General features: G+C 51.0%; 1 protein-coding gene across 3 annotated transcripts in view; it reads right to left on the reverse strand.

The window, feature by feature from the left end:
- COL6A2 (collagen type VI alpha 2 chain) overlaps positions 1-17,816 on the reverse strand; it is a 375,734-nt gene extending 357,918 nt beyond the window's left edge. Inside the window, exons 1-27 of one of the 3 annotated variants that reach the window (XM_063399946.1) lie at positions 17,538-17,813; positions 13,007-13,153; positions 11,726-12,324; positions 11,235-11,255; positions 10,543-10,608; positions 10,093-10,146; positions 9,967-10,011; positions 9,681-9,707; positions 9,369-9,395; positions 9,191-9,235; positions 7,869-7,922; positions 7,397-7,459; positions 7,108-7,170; positions 6,534-6,623; positions 5,685-5,747; positions 5,235-5,297; positions 5,051-5,113; positions 4,521-4,583; positions 4,051-4,101; positions 3,672-3,707; positions 3,228-3,290; positions 2,922-2,984; positions 2,643-2,678; positions 2,382-2,427; positions 2,104-2,256; positions 1,480-1,932; positions 1,165-1,203 (exon numbers count right to left, since the gene is read on the reverse strand). In XM_063399946.1, coding sequence (XP_063256016.1) covers positions 1,165-1,203; positions 1,480-1,932; positions 2,104-2,256; positions 2,382-2,427; positions 2,643-2,678; positions 2,922-2,984; positions 3,228-3,290; positions 3,672-3,707; positions 4,051-4,101; positions 4,521-4,583; positions 5,051-5,113; positions 5,235-5,297; positions 5,685-5,747; positions 6,534-6,623; positions 7,108-7,170; positions 7,397-7,459; positions 7,869-7,922; positions 9,191-9,235; positions 9,369-9,395; positions 9,681-9,707; positions 9,967-10,011; positions 10,093-10,146; positions 10,543-10,608; positions 11,235-11,255; positions 11,726-12,324; positions 13,007-13,124 — 2,464 coding nt within the window. In that variant the 5' untranslated portion in view covers positions 13,125-13,153; positions 17,538-17,813. Of the gene's footprint in view, positions 1-1,164; positions 1,204-1,479; positions 1,933-2,103; positions 2,257-2,381; positions 2,428-2,642; positions 2,679-2,921; positions 2,985-3,227; positions 3,291-3,671; positions 3,708-4,050; positions 4,102-4,520; positions 4,584-5,050; positions 5,114-5,234; positions 5,298-5,684; positions 5,748-6,533; positions 6,624-7,107; positions 7,171-7,396; positions 7,460-7,868; positions 7,923-9,190; positions 9,236-9,368; positions 9,396-9,680; positions 9,708-9,966; positions 10,012-10,092; positions 10,147-10,542; positions 10,609-11,234; positions 11,256-11,725; positions 12,325-13,006; positions 13,154-17,537 lie in introns of all 3 variants that reach the window. The other 2 variants (XM_063399944.1, XM_063399945.1) reach the window with 2 other exon arrangements.
- Between the last annotated feature and the right edge of the window lie 534 nt (positions 17,817-18,350).

Consider the following 18,350-nt stretch of genomic DNA (forward strand, 5'->3'; position numbering starts at 1 on the left):
TTGCATCAGGAACAGGAACACCCAACTGCACTACAAGGCAAGAACTGACAACCTCACCCTTCTTTGGAGGGCTTTGATGGCCCAAGCCCAGGGGAGATGAGCATGCCACCGCTTGTGTTCCTTGGAAATGTGAAGGCTACAAAGACCAAAACCTTTGAAAACACCTGAGCAATCACCAGTGTGGCCTGGGGATGTCACCTCCTTGTGCACAGATTTGCAGGCAAACCTCCTCAGAGGACACACCAAAGGAGCTCTGCATCTCGGTTGGAGACTGTGTCCCCATCATGGCCAGGTGCAAATACTCAAAAAACCAACAAGAGATTTTAGATAGGAATAGTTATAGATTTTCTCTGGATTTCTGTGCATCCTGGGACCAGTTTTCCTTTCCTTTGCATGGAAAGAAATGGACTTATTTAAAAATGAAATTTGATATTCTGTATAAGGCTCAAAACCATTCATAGCAAGAGAAGAGACAGAAATTGCAGAATGGGCAAAACTGTGCTCCTTTATAAACTTTGTGTCTATTTAAATACTATAGATGCACTAAACAGACACAGGGACTCAGGCAGACAGGATCTCTAGGAATTTGGGATACAGATCTGCCCCTTACCAAGCGAAATGTGAGTCAGTAAAGCTACCTTCACCACACAGAGCACCAGAGGATCCTTACAGCCTTTTCCTTTAATACACCACCCTGAGCTGTTAATTAAATACAGCCAGAATTAAAGAAGCCAAAGCTTTTGATCCACTACATTGCCAACTGACATTTTCCAACTGATCCCTAATATCTGCTCTGCCCATCACTCTCAGGGAGCATCCTGATACAAAGGTCATGTGAGTGGGTGTTTAGCAAAGGGATTTTGACTTGAGTTTGGAGGTCAAACTGGTGGCTTCCAGCAGGAATTTGGATAGGGAGAAAAATCAGGGATGAGCCATGCTGGAGCACTCACACAGTGCACTCATACCTACCTGTGCAGAGAACACAGAGAGACAGGAAAAGAGCAGGAGATGAAACCCTGGAGCCTCTCCTCATGTAAAGTAACACTATTTCCCAACTCCTGCCTTCCAAAGGGTTTAAACAGGGTTGCACCCCCCTCTCCTACTCCTGAGTCTCGTGCAGTTCCCCCCAGAGTCTGTGCAGATGAAGCTACTTGTAATGTTTACCTGTCTGACAGGGCAGCTCGGGGCAGACGACCTGTGGATCTGGAAGGAAAGGAAACAAGGAAAACTGAGCCATATGTTGCCATTCCCCTTCACAGCTTGCACAGTCAGAGTGACAGGACAAGGTCTCTTACAGGGAACACCAAAGGACTTCCCCAAAAGGTTGGTCTGTATCTGAGGAAGGACTCTTAGTTAGGCTAAGGTCAGACCCCACCATGGATGACCCAGATGCTGGCCAACCTGCTGGGACACATCTCTGCCCCCCATCCCAAATCCTGGGGCTCAAAACTTCAGCTCCACACAAGGACAGAGACAGACCTGGGCAGAGCACGTCCTCCATCTTGTCAATGAACTCCTCTGCCACCAGGTCTGAGAAGAGCCTCATCTTCTGGACTCGCTGGGGTTCATTGCAGGCAATGGAGACCAGGGTCTCGCTCTGCTCTGGCTGGTCAAACATGTCTCCTATGCCGATGGTGTTGACCACCACATCTCTACCACAAAGAGCCCCAAGGTTCTTGTCGTCGTCCCGGGGGTCGTAGCGCCCGTCTGTGATCACCACAGCAAACACTTGGGCATTCTTTCTCCTGCTTTCCTTGATGAGCTTGTTGTAGGCAAACTGAAGGGCAGATGGTGTCCAGGTGCCTCCAGCGATCCACTCCAGGCGCTTCACTGCTTCCTTGAAGCTCGACAGGGAATCGATGCGCTCGTCATCAAGCTTGATGGCTTCAAAAGTCCCCTCGTGACTGTACTGCACCACCCCAACACGGGCACCTGCCAACAAAGTGTGACATTACTTGGCTTTGCATCCTGGGGGAAAAGTGGAGAGTGTCAAAGAGCTGCCAAATTGGTCAGAAAAGTCATGGAAAATAACCATTGAGGTTTAAAGGATCCAAGACCCTTTTCTTTTCCCCATGCCCCACTGTTTCCTCACAGAGTCCAGACCTGTCTGTGACTTGGGGTCCTTGGCAATAGAGCCCAGCCTGCTGACTACATTGACGACAAAATTCTTCTCCAGGGTGAAGTTGGTGTAGCCGATACTCTCGGAGCTGTCTATGACAAACATGATGTCCAGGGCACCGCAGCGCTTCTCACAGTCTGGGGAGAAGGGCAGGGGGAGGGAAACACAGGGGTCAGTGATGCTGGGAACCTTCTGGTGACCCCTTGTCCCAGTCCCTCAAGTGGCTGTTCCCCTTTCCCGGGGAGAGATGATGTCAGCTCACCACAGCATCCACACGTCTCTCGCACGTAGGTCATCACATCGCAGTCCTGCCAGGAAAGGGGTGCAGGGTCAATGCTTCCCTCTAAGGCAAAAGCTCCCCTTTCCCTTCCCACCCAGCCAGCCCTCTCCTCTTTCCCTGGCTCCTGTGGGAAGCCACAGGCCTCTGCCAGGCAGAAGCAGGATCTGATGTCCTGTTTTGTTCTTGGGCTGTGCATGGAAAAGCCATGATTGCCCCAGGAGGAAGAGTAGCAGGGTTACTTACAGTCAGACCGGGGTCTCCTGGTGGGCCAGGGGTCCCCTGTAAGAAGAGCACAGGGATTTCAGGCACAGTTTTCCCAAGAGTTCTTTTTCTGGGAACTAGATGTCAGAGTCATCAAAAATGTGGCTTTTTGCAGAAGGGGAAGGAGAAGGGGAAGGGGAAGGGGAAGGGGAAGGGGAAGGGGAAGGGGAAGGGGAAGGGCCACTGTGAGCCAGTGGATATATCTGGCAGCTGTGTCCCCTCCAACAGCATCTGCTCAGACACAGTGCCATGGGACTGTACCTCAGGGCCTGCTTCACCAGGTGGACCACGCTGTCCAGGCTCTCCTCCTGGGCCAGGATCACCCTGGAGAAGAAGTAGAGAAGGGTCAGATATTTCCTGGGCATTATTGGGAATGTAGCCTGCAGTGTTCAGGGACTGTCCTGATCCCCTGGTCAGCCCCAGCCCTGCTAAGCACAGTCACTAGCCTGCCACAGCTGAGCTTTGGGACAGGGATCAGACAGAGAGTGGCAGTGTCATCCCCAGCACACGCAGCAGGGGTGTGGGAGGGCAACACTGCCCCTGGGGCAGTACAGGGAGTCTGCTTACCGGCTCCCCCTTCTCTCCTTTGGTCCCTTGTACTCCTTTTGGTCCAAGCTCACCTCGTCCTCCCTGCTCGATGGAAGGAGAAACAGATCTGGCATGGAGCACATCTGGATGTGCTCAGGCAGAGGCTCTGCTGCATAACAAACATATGCCTGCCTGGCCTGGGAGAGCATCCTGTACACCAGCAGCTCAGAGCACAGCAAACAGTGTTTATACAGGCATCACCCACCCCCACCCCCCCAATAAAAAGAAGTTCTGCAACACATTTTTCTTATGATTTCAAAAGGAGATGGGCTTGGGAGATATAACCAGGCTCCAGCTGCAGCTGCATCCAGGGCAGCTGCTGGCAGAGCTGGCTCCTCAACCATTAACCCAGAGGGCTGGGAGACAACTCCTTGGCATTCCAGTTAGTACAAAAATACAGGAGATGGAGACAAGCTCACTCACCTTGGGTCCTGGCTGCCCCTTCTCACCCTTGTCACCCTGCAAAAGGAGACAAGGGAGAGGTTAGCAGCTGCTCAGGACTGGCCCCACACTGTGTATCCGCACACCCAAAGATTGCAGTGAGGGTCAAGCTGAAGAGCAGCAGCAGCTTCAGGTTGATGCTCGAGGGACCATCACTATGATTGGAGCGGGGGTTTCCAGCATCTGATGGACTGTGGCCAGGTTCAGTCGTGGTGTTCAAGCCCCTTTCTCCTTCACAGGCTCCACACATCTGTGGCCCTGAGCATTTTTTTCCTCCTTCCCTATTTTCTCAGTCTGCTCAGATCCAACAGCAACATCCACTCAAACAGATTTCCTCATGTTTTGGATGAGGAATACGTACCTGAGGTCCTCTGGGTCCAGGGTAGCTAAAGCCAGGCCTGCCTCTGTCACCCTTTGGTAGAAAAAAAAAAGTCTGTGAGATACAAAACCCGGCCCTTCTGACCTGCTCCTGTCTGTGACAGTTACAGTCATTTCATCTTCTCTGGGGGTGAGACACCAGCAGGAGTCAAGGCTTTTGCAGCTGGTCCTGAAGCACTGGGAACAGCTTTGCAGAGCAAGGATTTGCAGGGTGTTGGGAATGTCACATGCCAGGGATGCCCCTGAGTTTGCTCAGGGTGAGAAGTGTAATCAGAGCTGCCTTGGCCAGAGCAAGACTTACATCTCTGCCCCACAGGCAGGCCCAGGTCTGACTCTGTTTTTGAGACACACAAGTTTCTGCTGTGAAAACTGCCTCTTTTTTTAATAAATAAACAAGTAAATAGGAACAAAAATCTGCCTTTTCAAATGTAGAAGTTTATTCATGAACTTTACCTTTGGTCCTGGTGGTCCAGCATCACCTCTTGGGCCCAAGTCACCAGGGTCCCCTCGTGATCCCTACAGGACAGATTTGGGGAGAAGGCAGGGAGTCAGTGAGGATGTTCCCTGCTGCCCCCCGGCACACAGGGGACTGTGGTGGAGAAACGAGCTCTTGAGATGCTGCTGCAGGACCATCTCCCTTCCTGGTGAGTTTACTGTGGCAGTGACTGTCTCAGCAGTGGGGTTCCCATGTGCCACAGAGCCACCTGGATATCACAGCACTACTGCCACAGTGGTGTGATGGACTAACCACAGACCCAGGACAAACGGGTGCTTGTGGAGTCCCATCTTCCCTCTCCCCGGTGACACATTTTCCCCAGAGACCCCTTCCACACTGTCACATGAACACCCAATTTTTGAGCCTCCCTGAGAGAAAGTCATTCAAGTTCTCCTTGGGAGGGACAGTGCAGGCAGCTTGTGTCAGCAGGGCAAGCTCTCACCACAGAAGGAGGGCATGGTCACACACATGCCCAAGTGTGACTTACTATCCTGCCTGGCTCTCCCACAGCACCTGAGGGGCCTCGGGGTCCTGGCAGTCCTTGTTCTCCCTGCACAGCAAAGAAAGACACAAGAACACAGTGCATGAGGAGGAAAGCCAGGCAAGCTGCCCGGGTGATAGCAGTGCTCCCCCTTCCTCCTGGCGGCCACCAAACCTTGCTCCATGCTTACCCGAGCTCCTTTGTTTCCAACCTCACCAGGCAGACCACGAGTACCCTCTGAACCAGGATCTCCCTGGGAGAAGAGAAAGAAATTCCAAGTCAGGAATGTCTCCAGTGCTACCTGAGTGAATGGCAGTGCTTGGTGATGCCTTTCTCAAACCTGGTGTTTCTTGGTTTGAAAGAGTATCAGGGCAGTGTGCCCTCTGTGTCTCTCAGCCTTGAGCTTTGGAGCCCTTGGTCCCCTCTCTGGACCAAACCCTGGAGGAGGCGGCTGTAGATGGTGCCAGTGGCACAGTGAGAGCACAGCACAGTGGGATCTGCATTCCCAGTTCTGGTGATGCATGGTCACTGCATGGACACTGCATGGACACTGCATTGCTGGGCCATAGCACATCACACACACTCCACTCCTGGCCATTTGGAGCTCATTTGCAACAATCTAGGCAGTTTCTTTACTCACCCTTTCTCCTATGCCTCCAGGAGAGCCTTTGCTGCCTTTCGTCCCTGGATCTCCACGTCGCCCCTTGGCAGACACAGAAGTCACATAAATGGGGTGAGAGGATGGATATCACCTGGGCCCCTCGCTGCCCTCCCTCCTCCCTCTGGGCCCAAGAGATGTACACCTCCCCCTAAGCAAGTGTGTTACCAGCAGCAGGGGAGCAGGGATGTCCATGCTTCCTTTTGGGAAGCCACAGCCAGACTGTTTCACTACAGTGACTGCAAACATGCCTGGCTCATTCCCTCAGGGTTAAAGACTATGTACTACTTCCAGCTCATCCAGTGTTGCTTTCCCCACTGGATCTTGCACAAGGATACAGGCTGGCTGGGTTCTGGCCCCTTGGTGCTGGTGGAGATGTGCCAGGCATCATCCTCTCCAACCAACTCTCCAAAATTTGCAGTGCTCCATCATATTAATTTGTGTCCACGTGGCACCACTGATATGTGACACTGCCCTTTTCACAGAGCTCTGCATAATGGCCACCAGACCCTGATTCTTTGAGTTCCTGCAAGGAGCCAGACATTTGGGGAACCTGCCAGAGTACAACCAAAGTGTCCCTGGGCATCCACAGAGGCCAGGCCTGTGTGGTATTGTGAGAACACAGGATGCCTCTCTAAGGTGAATGGTTAACATCAGGCTTAGGATTATGGGAGTTCTGCTCTGTGAGGATGGGAGAGACAAGGAGATCAGCATCTGCACATCCTTTGGGATGCACTAAGCAGAACAGAGGAGTTTCTCAGCACTCATCCATGAAACTGCCTCAGGTTCCTGTGGTGTGCCCGACGTCCAGGGATCTATTCAACCACTTACAGCTTCTCCTTTGGGTCCAGGAGGTCCCACTTCACCTTTCCTTCCCTTGGTTCCAGCAGGCCCTTGAGCTCCAGGGTTGCCTGGAAGCCCCTTGAAGAAGAAAAAGAAATACAGTTTGTTGGAAGAGAGGTCAAGGTGTGCACACCCCCCGTTTTTATCCTGTGTCAAGCAGTCCTCTTCAAGCAGAAGTGTGTATTAGCACCCAGGTTCTGCTTGCACACACCCAGCATTGCCCACATAGCACTGCCATGAGCAGGGGCTCCAGCCTTGCAGCAGATGGATCCTGTGTCACCTTCCCTCCATCAGCCAACAACAGGTTTGTCAACTGTTCCTTACAGCATCCATCCAGTCCTGCCCAAAGCCAGAGGGGCAGAGGCTGCCCCATCCCTGGAAGTGTTCCAGGCCAGGCTGGACAGGGCTTGGAGCAACCTGGTCTAGTGGAAGGTGTCCTTGTCCACGGCAGGGGGTGGCACTGGATGAGCTTTAAGGCCCCTTGCAGCCCAAACCATTCTGTGATTTTTATGAACAGACTACAAGAAAACACTGGAGACATTTGAATGCTGCATGAACCTACCGGGTTTCCTTTTTCTCCTGGGGGCCCCAGGGGTCCACTGCGACCAGGCCGGCCAGGATCCCCCTGAAACAGCCAGAGAGCCAAGGGTCACTGCCTGCCTCACCAGCACATTGCACCACGAGCAGCCCAAGGAGCAAGGCCAGCAAGGCCCATCCCTCAGCTCCTGTGCCTGTGCTCCATAAGCAGCAAAGGATTTAGGACATATATATAAAAATACAGGGAGTGCTGTTTAGCTGTCCCCACTGTCTGCTTCTGCTTACACAGCGCTGTCTGTCCAGAGCACTTGTACCTTTATGCCTGCATCTCCTCTTTCTCCTTGGTCTCCTGCATCTCCTGGGTAGCCATCAGGGCCCTGGGGAGGGAAATGACGAAGAACCACACACTTCACATTGGGAACACTTTCCATGCAGAATAAATCAAATAAAACTTTCTCATCAAATAACATTTCTAAGCCAATGCTTAGAAAGTTGCTCTAGAGGCTAAAGTAGTTTTTGCTTATTGCTAATGCTGATGAAAGGGGCAATTCCTCCTCTCTATGTGGAGGGGAGGGACACTGGGGGCTACCAGCTTGTTCGTCCATGGAAAGGAGGCAGAGAAAAATCAAACTGTGGTTCCCATTCCAGGAATCCCAGGTCTAGGATCAGATTATACAGCTAGTAGGAAAATGGCCCAGTAACCTCTCATTTGCCATCTTTCTACATAGGTACCTCACTCAGCAGCTACAAAACTGATGTGCTGGTGAAAGAGTAAAGCGTTCCTACCTTGTCACCAGGGTCACCCTTGCATCCTGGTGGTCCAATTCTCCCCAGCCTGCCCTGGAGAGATTACATTCAAAAGGAAAAGACTGAGAAGTTATAGGTGGCTGAAGAGAAAACACAGCTTTTCTTGCTGACAGTTAATTATACTAGCATCATCCACTGACCTTATCTGTCACCAACTAGAGAATAAATAGCAAGTGTATTTTATTCCTTAAACAAGAAGAAACGTGGAGAAGAAGAAAGCAAAGGAAATCAGGGAGGCTCATCCCATGAGTGTGCCCTGAGGGATGGGAATGTCCCTTGAGGGTGGATTTGGCGGTCAGTGACAATCCACAGTTGTGCTGGTCCTCTCTCATGCGTCTCCAGTCAGAGCAGCTCAGGTGTGCAGCAACCACTCTGCCTGCCAGATGGCATGAGAGAAGGGACATGCTTGCTCTGTCCCAAAACAGCTCTGTCACCAGTGCTGAGCTCTGGGATAGAGGCTGGGGAGAACTGAGGGGCTTTAGTGTTTTAGAGAGTGGGGGGAACTGAAGGATGTTTTAGAGCTTCAGCTGCACTTGAGGACTGGGAAGAACAGTTATTACCCACAGATACACTGGGCTGGGTATAGGAAACTGTGCAAAGCCAGGGTGTGCTGGAGAGTGGACAATGCCAGGGACTTTGCTGTGAGGCTTTTGAACTTGGCTTTAGGGCTTTAATACTAAGTACAAGCTATGGTTTACAGATGAAGTAACAAACTTCCCTGAAACTCAAATTTCTGAAGATTTCTGTGCTCAGAATAAGGTATCTACACCCAAATTATCTGGCTTTATCACCTTCTCAGCAGGAGCACAGACCTGGTCACACATCCAGGTCCTGCAGAGAGCTCGCTGACAGGGGGACAGCATTTAATGGCATGGAGCTATGTGAGGGATTTAGGCTGGGTAAAGGAAAAAGGTTCTTCCCCTAGGGGATGGTGGGGCACTGGACAGGCTCCGCAGGGAAATTATCAACAGTCCCAACCCTGCCACAGCTCAAGGAGAGTTTGGACAACACTCTCAGACACAGGGTGGGATTGTTGGGGCGTCCTGTATGAGTTGGACTTGATCTTTGTGAGTCCCTTCCAACTCAGCATATTCTGAGATTCACTCCTGCGACCTGAATTACTTCACATATTTCTACAGGACATGCAGAATAATATAAAGGTAAGTTCACAGAAATCTCCGTTGGAACAGAAAGCCAGCATGTGGGATAGTAGAAACTAAACAGCCTGTCGGGATGAGAGAGGGTAAAGAAACAGAACAGCAGCAGCAACATTACAGGGTGCTTCCAGTGCTCTCAGTTACCTTCTGTCCATCTGTGCCGTTCCTTCCTGCCAAGCCGGGGGCACCCTTGGATCATGGGATCATTGGATCACGGGAAAACAAACAAAACAAAACCCAAAAGGGATCTATTAACACACAGTTCAAGGGTTTGGGAACTGCAACAACAAGTCAGTGCGAGTTAGAAAATGTTCTTTCTTACCCTCCGTCCGTCAGATCCAATTTCTCCCTGAGAGAAGAAGAGGACAAGAAGTCAGACACTGCCTGCGTCCCTCCCGTCCTCCCGCCCCGCTATTTACATACTAAACCCATTCCCGCTTCACCAGACCGTGATCAAAGCCTGGAGGAGGAGACAGGCTTTGCCATGCCCTTGGAAATCCCTCCCCAGGTCCGCAATTACACGTTAATAGGGTTGTTATCCTTTCCCATCACAGCTAATCTCTCCTCTGTGCATCAGAAAGGAGAGTGGCCCCGGCCGAGTGCTCAGCCAGCCGTTCAGTCTCTTCTTTCTCACCTTCTCTCCTTTCAGCCCTGGGACACCCTGGAGAAAGGAAAAAAAAAAGTTTATATCTATCTATCTATCTATCTATCTATCTATCTATCTATCTATCTATCTATCTATCTATCTATCTATCTATCTATCAAGAAAATCGCTATGTTAGTGCCTGGCAGTCGGCAGGAGCTGAGCGCAGCGGTCTGGGGTGGGAAATGGGCAGGTGAGAGGGAGAAGCAAAGCTCCTCTTGCTTAACCAAGAATCAAGGAATGCAAAAAGCTCAGCCACTGGCTATGGGATTCTTACCTTGGGACCAGGGTATCCGATCGGACCTTCAATACCTGGGTCGCCCTTCGGGGAGGAAGGCATGGAGAGTTAGCTTGAGGTCATCAGAGATGTAGCAAACGGAGGGGAGTATTTTCCACAACTCACCTGTCGTCCCTTCAGCCCAGGGGAACCTGGCTCACCCATGTTTCCCTTTGCACCCTAAGGAAAGGAAAAACCCAGTATAAGCCCAGGCTTGATGCTGATTGAGAAAATGGCAGTTTCTGCAAGATCAGAGCACACAGAGCTGGAGCAGGAGAGTGGGACACCCTGTGCATGTGAGAGCTCTGCTCTGAGAGTGGGGAGCTCAGCGACAACTGCTGTCTCAGTCCTAGGTGTTCTTGGGTGTCTCTCTGCACTGCTGGCAGTGCAACAGCCTTGGCACAGACATGGGCATACCAGTGCTGGCCGTGTCTCTCAGGGCCAAGACAGATGCTGGGGGGAATTTCCCACCTGAGTGCTACCTGAGAATGCAGCTGAGATGAGGTCTAGGGCATCCTGCAGTGGTTTTGGCAGGCAGGGACATTGTTGCCTTTCCCACAGCTTAGAGCAACTTACCTTCTGCCCTCGGTATCCCTTGGGACCAGGTGGACCTGCAATCTCCAGGCAGCTCATCTTGTAGCACTGAAAGACAAGAAATTAAACTGCGGCACTGCGCATCCCAAACGCAGCTCAGAACTGCACCCACGGCTCTCCATGTGCCTCTCCCCATCAGCTCAGGCCTAAAATCTATTGGCTCAGGGCTGTGGCAGCAACAAGCACACAAAGAAGTGCTGCCTGTAAATTAAGAGTGGAAAGTTGCCTCAAGCATGTTCATTATAGCTTGGCTCTGGGCCCAGACTGGAAGAACAAGACTGCTAAGTGTCAGAGGTGGTGGCTCATTTGAGGTCATCATGGGACTGGCACGTTCTCTGGAGCATCCCCTGTATACTCCCTTCTCTGTGTGCCAAACCCTGCCCAGGGTACCTGCAAGGCAGGAGCTTCAGCAGGGGCAGCACTTATGGAATGTGCCTCCAAAGTGATGCAATGAGTTTATTTCATAGACCAGAACCCACTGCAGGTGACGGGGAGGCAGGGAGTGAGTCTAGTGTGTTAATATAACCCCTGGATAAGGGAATGTGTCCCCAGACTCTGCCCTGATCCACAGCTGGGCAGGTCCATGCTGTTCTGGGGTCTGAGCTGGTCTGCTCTAACTGGGGCAACTTACACCTGTGTTGTGTGGCAAAGGCATAAAGATGCTGCTCACTCACCTCGCCGTAGGCTTCATGTTTCTGCAAAGGAGAGAACAGGAGGAGGAAGATCAGTTAAGGTGCTCAGTCCCATGGGGGAGACACAAGCCCACCCTTGGAGGGGTGTGTGGTGGTAGGGGAGAGGAGGTGGTAAAGGCCGCCTGGCTGTAAAGATGTCCTCTGGAGAGCCCCTGATTAACAGTGTCTCACAGCTGGGATCTCAAAGACCATGCTGATGGTGAGCATGTGTCTCAGTGTAGCACACTCTTGCACATGCCCCTGGATGGGGAGCAGGCTGGGGTATGGCCTGGTCTTCAGCAAGAGCTACGACTAGAGGGGCAGCCTGCCCAGACATGCTGAGAAATGGAGGCACAAACCAAGGCGTACTGGCTAAGTACCAGAGAAAGCCTCTTTCCCTACTAGAGGTTATCTTCAAAACCTAATAGAAGGGACAGCAAGCCCCACCCACGAGCTGCTCCTCTTGTACCCCCCGTTCCCCTGCCTGTCCCTACCATGGCCTGGATGATCCTGTCGATGGTGTTGACGTCGATCTCCAGGGTGTCCCGCTGGGTGATGGCGTAGTTGTTGCGGTACAGCTCATGTGGCAGGTTGGCTATCTCCCGCAGGCCCTGCTCGTACACCTTCTCGCTGGGGGCCACTGCGAACAGCTTGATGCCCATGTCTCGCGCCCTCTCAGCCTGCATCTTCATCCCCCCACAGGGGCTGCCCGTCACGTGGCCGTCGGTGATGACCACCGCAAAGTTCACGCCGTTGGCCATCTGGGTCTGGATCTGCTGGGTCATGTTGGAGATCGCGCAGTCTGTGAAGGTGCCCCGGCCCAGGTACTTGATGGCGGACAGTCTGGGCAGGTAAATGTCTTTGCTGCTTGTCAAAGGGCTGTAAATTTCTACTACATCTGAGTAATGGAGCCCACCAAACTGCCAGGTGATGTAGACTTGGTTCTGGTAGAGCTCGCTCTCCAGTTTATCGATGAACATGGGGATGAACCGCTTTATTTGGTCCACGAGGCTCTGGATGGGCACAGTCTGGAGAGCCACGCTCTCTGAGGTGTCGATGATGAAGTAGACATTGATGGGGCAGTTCCTCTTTTCTGCATAGGGACATTTATTCAGATCATGTCAGAGCACTTCATGCACTCCCTTCACTGTCCCCCAGACACCTGGACCAAGTGCGATACCAGGGAAAGCACAAGTCCCACCTAGTTCTAGAAGTGACTCTTGAGTTTAGGTCAGACAGTTCCCTGCTGACCAGGATGTCTAACTCCTAAGATCTGCTGTAGAATTACAGAATAATTAGGTTGGAAAAGACCTCTAAGATCATTGAGTCCAACCATTATTCCAGCACTACTCAGTATTGAATCTATCTTGAAAATCTTGCTTTTTTTGGTAGGAGTCAGGCTGGACCTGTAAATCACCTCTTCATTGTAACTGAAAAGTGAGGAAATCACCAGATTTAAAGTGAACAATTTTCTGGCATCAGATAGAGAGCTGAGTGCTGGAGACTGACTGATATTTGTTATTGCACCTGCTGGGAGAGACTACCACTGGCAGACCCCAGCTCTTCCATCTCTGCCTCTCTGCACACCAAACCTAGAAACGTGAGTTTGGGTGGAGGACAGTGCTCCCACAGATGGATTGTTACCACAGAAGTGCAAAGGCCCAGGGGAGGTGGGATGTCCCACTGTCAGCTCCTGGCAAGCAGGTTCTACAACTAACCGTTGTTTTTGTTAAAATTGCTGCCCACAAAGGTGACCCAAATTATTTGGTTAATACCTGTACAGGAGGTAGGACTGACATCTCCAACATCCACATCAAGCTGAGCAGCATGGAGAGGAACTAGGAGAGTGGGAAACACACAAAGGAGAGTGGGAAACAAGGCTTGTCGGAACATCTCAGTGGCCACTCAGGATATTGAGATGCCTGTGGGAAAACACAAGGTACACATTAAACATGATGCACAATCTCCTGACTCTGCTGGCATGACACAAAGCCAGCCAATGCTCCTTGTAAACCCATGGAGTGAAAGGAAAATAAAAAACCTCCTGAAGAAATACACATCTTCAGTGCTCAAGCCATCACCACGTCTCCAAGGCCCAGGTGCATGTGGGAGTTTATTTCATGTAGGGTTATGACAACTTAAAGCAGCAGAAGAGTTAGAGATCTAGTCTGAAAAGTTCTTAGGAATGTATGGAAGTGTTCAAAGGAATGTGGGATTTGAAAGGATATTGTCAGGCAACACTCAAGCACTTGTCACCAGCATGGAATACGGAGGAAGGGGAGATGCTCACCTTTGTGTCTAGAGGACCCCAGAACCAACCAACACGGCCCTGTGGTGGCCCAGAGATGCTTCTCTGCATGGTGGCCAAGTCAACACTAACCAAACAGGGGCATGTGGGATGTTTGTTATGAAAAAAAGACATGAATCCAGTCCAAAAAGAGAGCTTCTTTCTTGAATGTTTTTTTTTGGGGTAACTTTTGAAAGAGTCCAAGGCTTGAAGGGGCACTGAGCATGCATTTGGTGGCACTGGCAATGCAGGAGGAGGGCAAGCGTGCAATGCAGCTGGGCTGCTGCCTCAGGTGTCAGAGGAACAGCACTTCTGAAGAATACAGGCAACTCAGCCCACCCTGGCATCCCTAGAGACCTCTCTCCACGTGGTGTCCCAGCTCTTGCCTGGTGGGACATGCCCCGTTCCAGTTTACAGTGCCAGCTGCAGTGCACCACAGGCTTCTGCAAACTAGTTTATGCTGGAAAGGTTGGTGTCTGTGCTGCTGAGACCCTACAACAGTAACAGCCTTCCTCCTCACTAGGGCTTGTGCTTATGAAAGAATTGGGATTGTTCAGTCTAGAAAAGAAAAGGCTCTGGGGTGACCTTACAGCACCTGCTGCTACCAAAAGGAGCAACAAGAGACCTGGAGAGGGACTTTGAACAAGGGCCTGGAGTGATAGGACAAGGGGTAATGGCTTCCCATTGCCAGAGGGCAGGGTTGTGTGGTGCATTGGGAAGGAATTTTTCCCTGTGAGGGTGGTGAGGCCCTGATACAGGCTGCCCAGAGAAGCTATGGCTGCCCCAGGATCCCTGGAAGTATCCAAGGCCAGGTTGGATGGGCCTGAGGGAAACCTGGGACAGTGGAAGTTGCCCCTGCCAATGGCAGGGAGTGGGATGGGATGGTCTTAAAGGTCCCTTCTAACCCAAACTATCCCATGATTCTGTGAAGTCCCTGCAAAAGTCAGTGTAGCTCAACTTCTATTGTGCTGCAGAGAATAAAAGGGGTATGGGAAGAATAAAACACTTTCATGCTAAAGGGGTGTTTTAGTTAAGATCAAGATTGCACCCCTCTAAGGCTTTCCTTGTTTTGTTTGACCTTCATAAAACAGGGCTGCAGGAGATCCTGATCTTTTGTAGGACACAACAGCTTTGAGCCTTCGGGCAGCACCATTTTAGAGCCAGCGTTTAGCTGAGGAAGACAGAGACATTAACTTTTGGAGAGGCTGGGAGCACTGAGGGCTTTGGCCAAGTGTCTGACTCATCACTGCATCCTGAATTTAACCACCTCCCTCTCTCCCTCCTTCCTTCCCTCTGTGTGTGTGGGTGGGAAGGCAGGGCAGACCAGAGTAGTTGGCTTGCACGAGTAACCAGGGCCAGCTCTGGCACAGGACGGCTCCTGCCCAGAGCCTTCAGAGCCTGGGACTGGGTCAGTGAAGCACCAGGGCCTTGGACTCTCCATGGGCAGAACAATGAGGCAGGAAAGCAACTCCTGGAAACACGAGGCACAACTCACTTCCCTGGGGTCCTCTTCCACCATCTCCTCTATCCCACTCTGCACCCTGAGCTGTTATATTTCCCTGTGGGAATGATTTCTCCCCCCTCAGGGACCCCTAGAGCTTGTACCATGTAGTTTGACCCTTCCTCCCCTTTCTGACCCTATTGGCTGACCCAAACTGCCCCTCCCTGGCAAGAGCTGAGAAAAGACCCTGTCCCTCTGTGCACACCCTCTTTCCCTCTGGACACCACCTGGAATAAACATCTTGATCTGCAGCTGAGGGTTAGAGCCTCTTTTGGGTCCTTTTTCCTGTCTGTGAAATATTCCTCCAAAGCCTCTCAAGGCCTGAGCTAGCTTGGAACTTCAGAAGGGTTAAAAAGGAGAATTTATTTCACTGAGCTATGTTAGACTCCTGCTCTCCCAGAATCCCACCTGGTATTAACCCTTCTGGATACAGGGTAAGGGGCTGCTGGGAGCCCCACTCCCCATCTCAGGGGCCTCCAAGGTGGGGGTGGGTGATGATGCCCATTTTGTCATCCTCAGAGCACCACCAGCTGTTGTGATGCTGCTGCAAACCCCACAACATTTGATATTTGACTTAAAGTCCCACCTGCCGCTGCAACACGCCGAGATGGAAACCTCAGATTTCATCAGTATTTCAGACTGTTTTCTGCATGTTGAAGGCAAATTTTGAACACAAACAGTTCAAAAAACTAACCCAAAGAGCAAATTGGGAGCTGACTCATGATGCCTGAACAACTGGGTCTGCCCATCTTGTTCTTCCATGACTTTTCACTCTCTGCCAGAGCAGGACCTTTGTTCCTATGAGGCCTTCTCTCATTGTATTGTATTTTTGAGTGTATCACCTCTATCCCCATGAGATACACACAAGGGAAAACCAATAGGAAATCTCAAGCAGTGGGTCCTCTGAACACTTTTTGAGGGCACTATTTTGCACCATTCTCCCTGAATGGGGATCTGTGCTCCTACCTCAGGTGCAGAAAAATGCATGGTCTTTGCTGGTCCCACATGGAGATCCCAGGTGACCTGGCTGTTACGCAGATAACTGAAAAATATATGGATTTATCTAGACAGAGCCCTGCAAAACAGTGGCCTTGCAGGTGGACCCAAGTTCTCTGCTTGCTTCTCTTCCAGAACAAACAAATGAATCAAAAGCGATATTATGGCCAAAAAAATTTACTTGTAGTGGCTCAAATGTGCAAATTGTATCTGGTTATTTGCCATCTCACATCCGATTATCACTTCAAGCAGATCCAAATGCAGTGGAAATGTCACATCATGCACCTAGCCAGGCAGAGCCATGGTCTGCCTTATCCCACACACTGATATTCCTGAAGTTCTCCCTGGTGCACTGTGTATGTCTCCTCCAACACCAGAACACCCATTGTAACTGAGCAAACTGTTCCCAAAATGTGCAAAAATCGAGATGCTCTGCTCTCTAAGCTAACGCTGCCTTCAAGGAACTTATCTAAAGCCACATAAGTTTAAAGCCACACTATTGCATTACTCCCAAGAGAGTTATGCTGACTCTGCTAGAATGTGCAGAATAAAGTTTGAAGTCTCCCTGCTGCTCAGTCCCAGCATTTTCCATGGCCATGCACAGCAAGTGGTGTTACTCACTTGTGCATGCAGCATTTTCTCCACTCAAATGTTTGATAAATGAAACTAGAGAAGAAAAATATGTCCCGTTCAGAACAGAACTCTTATAAATGCACCTCCTCTTCCCTCCCGTTTTTGTGCCTATGGTTTGCACACTGCATGAGGAGGGAATTTCGGTGCTGGTTGCAGCCACTACCCAAAAGTGCCTTGTAATTTTAATCCCTGGGCAGAACACCCAGGGGAGAGGTTTCAGCTACAGGGACTCCAGATCTTCCCCAGGTCTCCCAATGTAATTATCCTGGGATTTCAGCCAGGGAAAGCCCAGACTGCAGGAAGGCTGGTGGGAGCAAACCCCTCTCACCAAGTGCAATGAATTCACAGGCATTCCTAAATGTGCTGCCACCTCCCAAAATAGAGGGGCTTGTGCTGATGTAATTCAGCATAAATAGGACACAAGGGCCACAGGTGAGCCTAAATCATATCTTCTGAGATCCCAAAAATCAAGGCGGGGAATTATGCAGCACAGTAGTTCTCTGCCCTGCTGCTATCACTTCATGCAGCTGCTGAACTCGGCTGAGTTACTCCAGGGAAGACTTTGGTTCAACAAATCCACCCCCTTCACGGAGGGATTTTCTAGATCTGTGGCCTTGGCAGTTTGTGGCCCACACTACTTACACCTGGGAAAAAAACCCCAAAACCTTGGAAAAACGCCCAAACTAGCCAAGAGCTAAAAGTAAAAGAAAAATTTATATTCTCCTATAGCAGGTACTGTCTAAAGGTGAAATAGACACCTTGCTGGAAAGCTGGCAAGCAGCAGCAGGCACAGGCTGAAATTTCAAAAGGATTTCTCTTAGTCCCGGCTGGAGCTCCGTCAGTAAGCAGCCACAGGACCCTTGTACTCGGAGTGAAAAAGTCTGCCTACCTGGAAACTGGGGTCATCAAAACGTCTCCCGCAAATCCCTCCAGAACGTAAGGACAAAGGACTCTGTGGAGTGGCCGGTGTCACGAAGGCTCCCGCATCCCCGGCTGGAGGGCGGCTCCGGGCTCTGGGCGCTGGGATGTGCGGGATGGAGGAGCGGGAGGAGCAGCACAGGCGTCTCCAGCCCAGTCCCGCTATTTCCCGGCCGTCTGGAACTGCCCTCTGAGTTCCTCCTCCTCCAAAATCGGGCAGAGCCTGGTTTGCAGTAGCCCCGAACGTCCACGGAGAGTCACTGTGGGTCTACCGAGACCTGGCAGGGTCCCCTCCCCTCGCACGCACCTCGGCGTGGGCTGGGGAGAAGTTTTCCTCTCTGGAGCTGAAGGCATCTTTGTTTGACGGGAGGTGGAACAAGTCTTATTTTTCCGTGATGAGAGGCCCCTTTTCGGGGTTGGCATTGCTGCCCCATATCTTTATTTATACCATCAAACAGGCTTTCTTCCCCTCCACCGTCCTATTCCTCTTTCCATCCTGGTAACGTGTCCTGAGTGGAACAAATGAAAACAAGAACATTTCAAAAAAGAGCAGCTTGCACAAAATTGTGGAATCGTTGCCCTTGCAAATATCCAAGTCTTGCTCAGAGTCACCCATGTCTGAGTATTACCTATTTCTATTATTTAATTTCTGGGTTTGGGTTCATAGAATCATGGAATCATGGAGTGTCCCGAGTTGGAAAGGGCTCACAAGGATCATTGAGTCCAGCTTCTGGCCCTGCACAGAACAGCACCAAAAATCACACCATGTGCCTGAAAGCATTGT

Source organism: Prinia subflava, chromosome 6 (genome assembly GCF_021018805.1).
Source record: "Prinia subflava isolate CZ2003 ecotype Zambia chromosome 6, Cam_Psub_1.2, whole genome shotgun sequence".
Classification (NCBI taxonomy): Eukaryota; Metazoa; Chordata; class Aves; order Passeriformes; family Cisticolidae; genus Prinia; species Prinia subflava.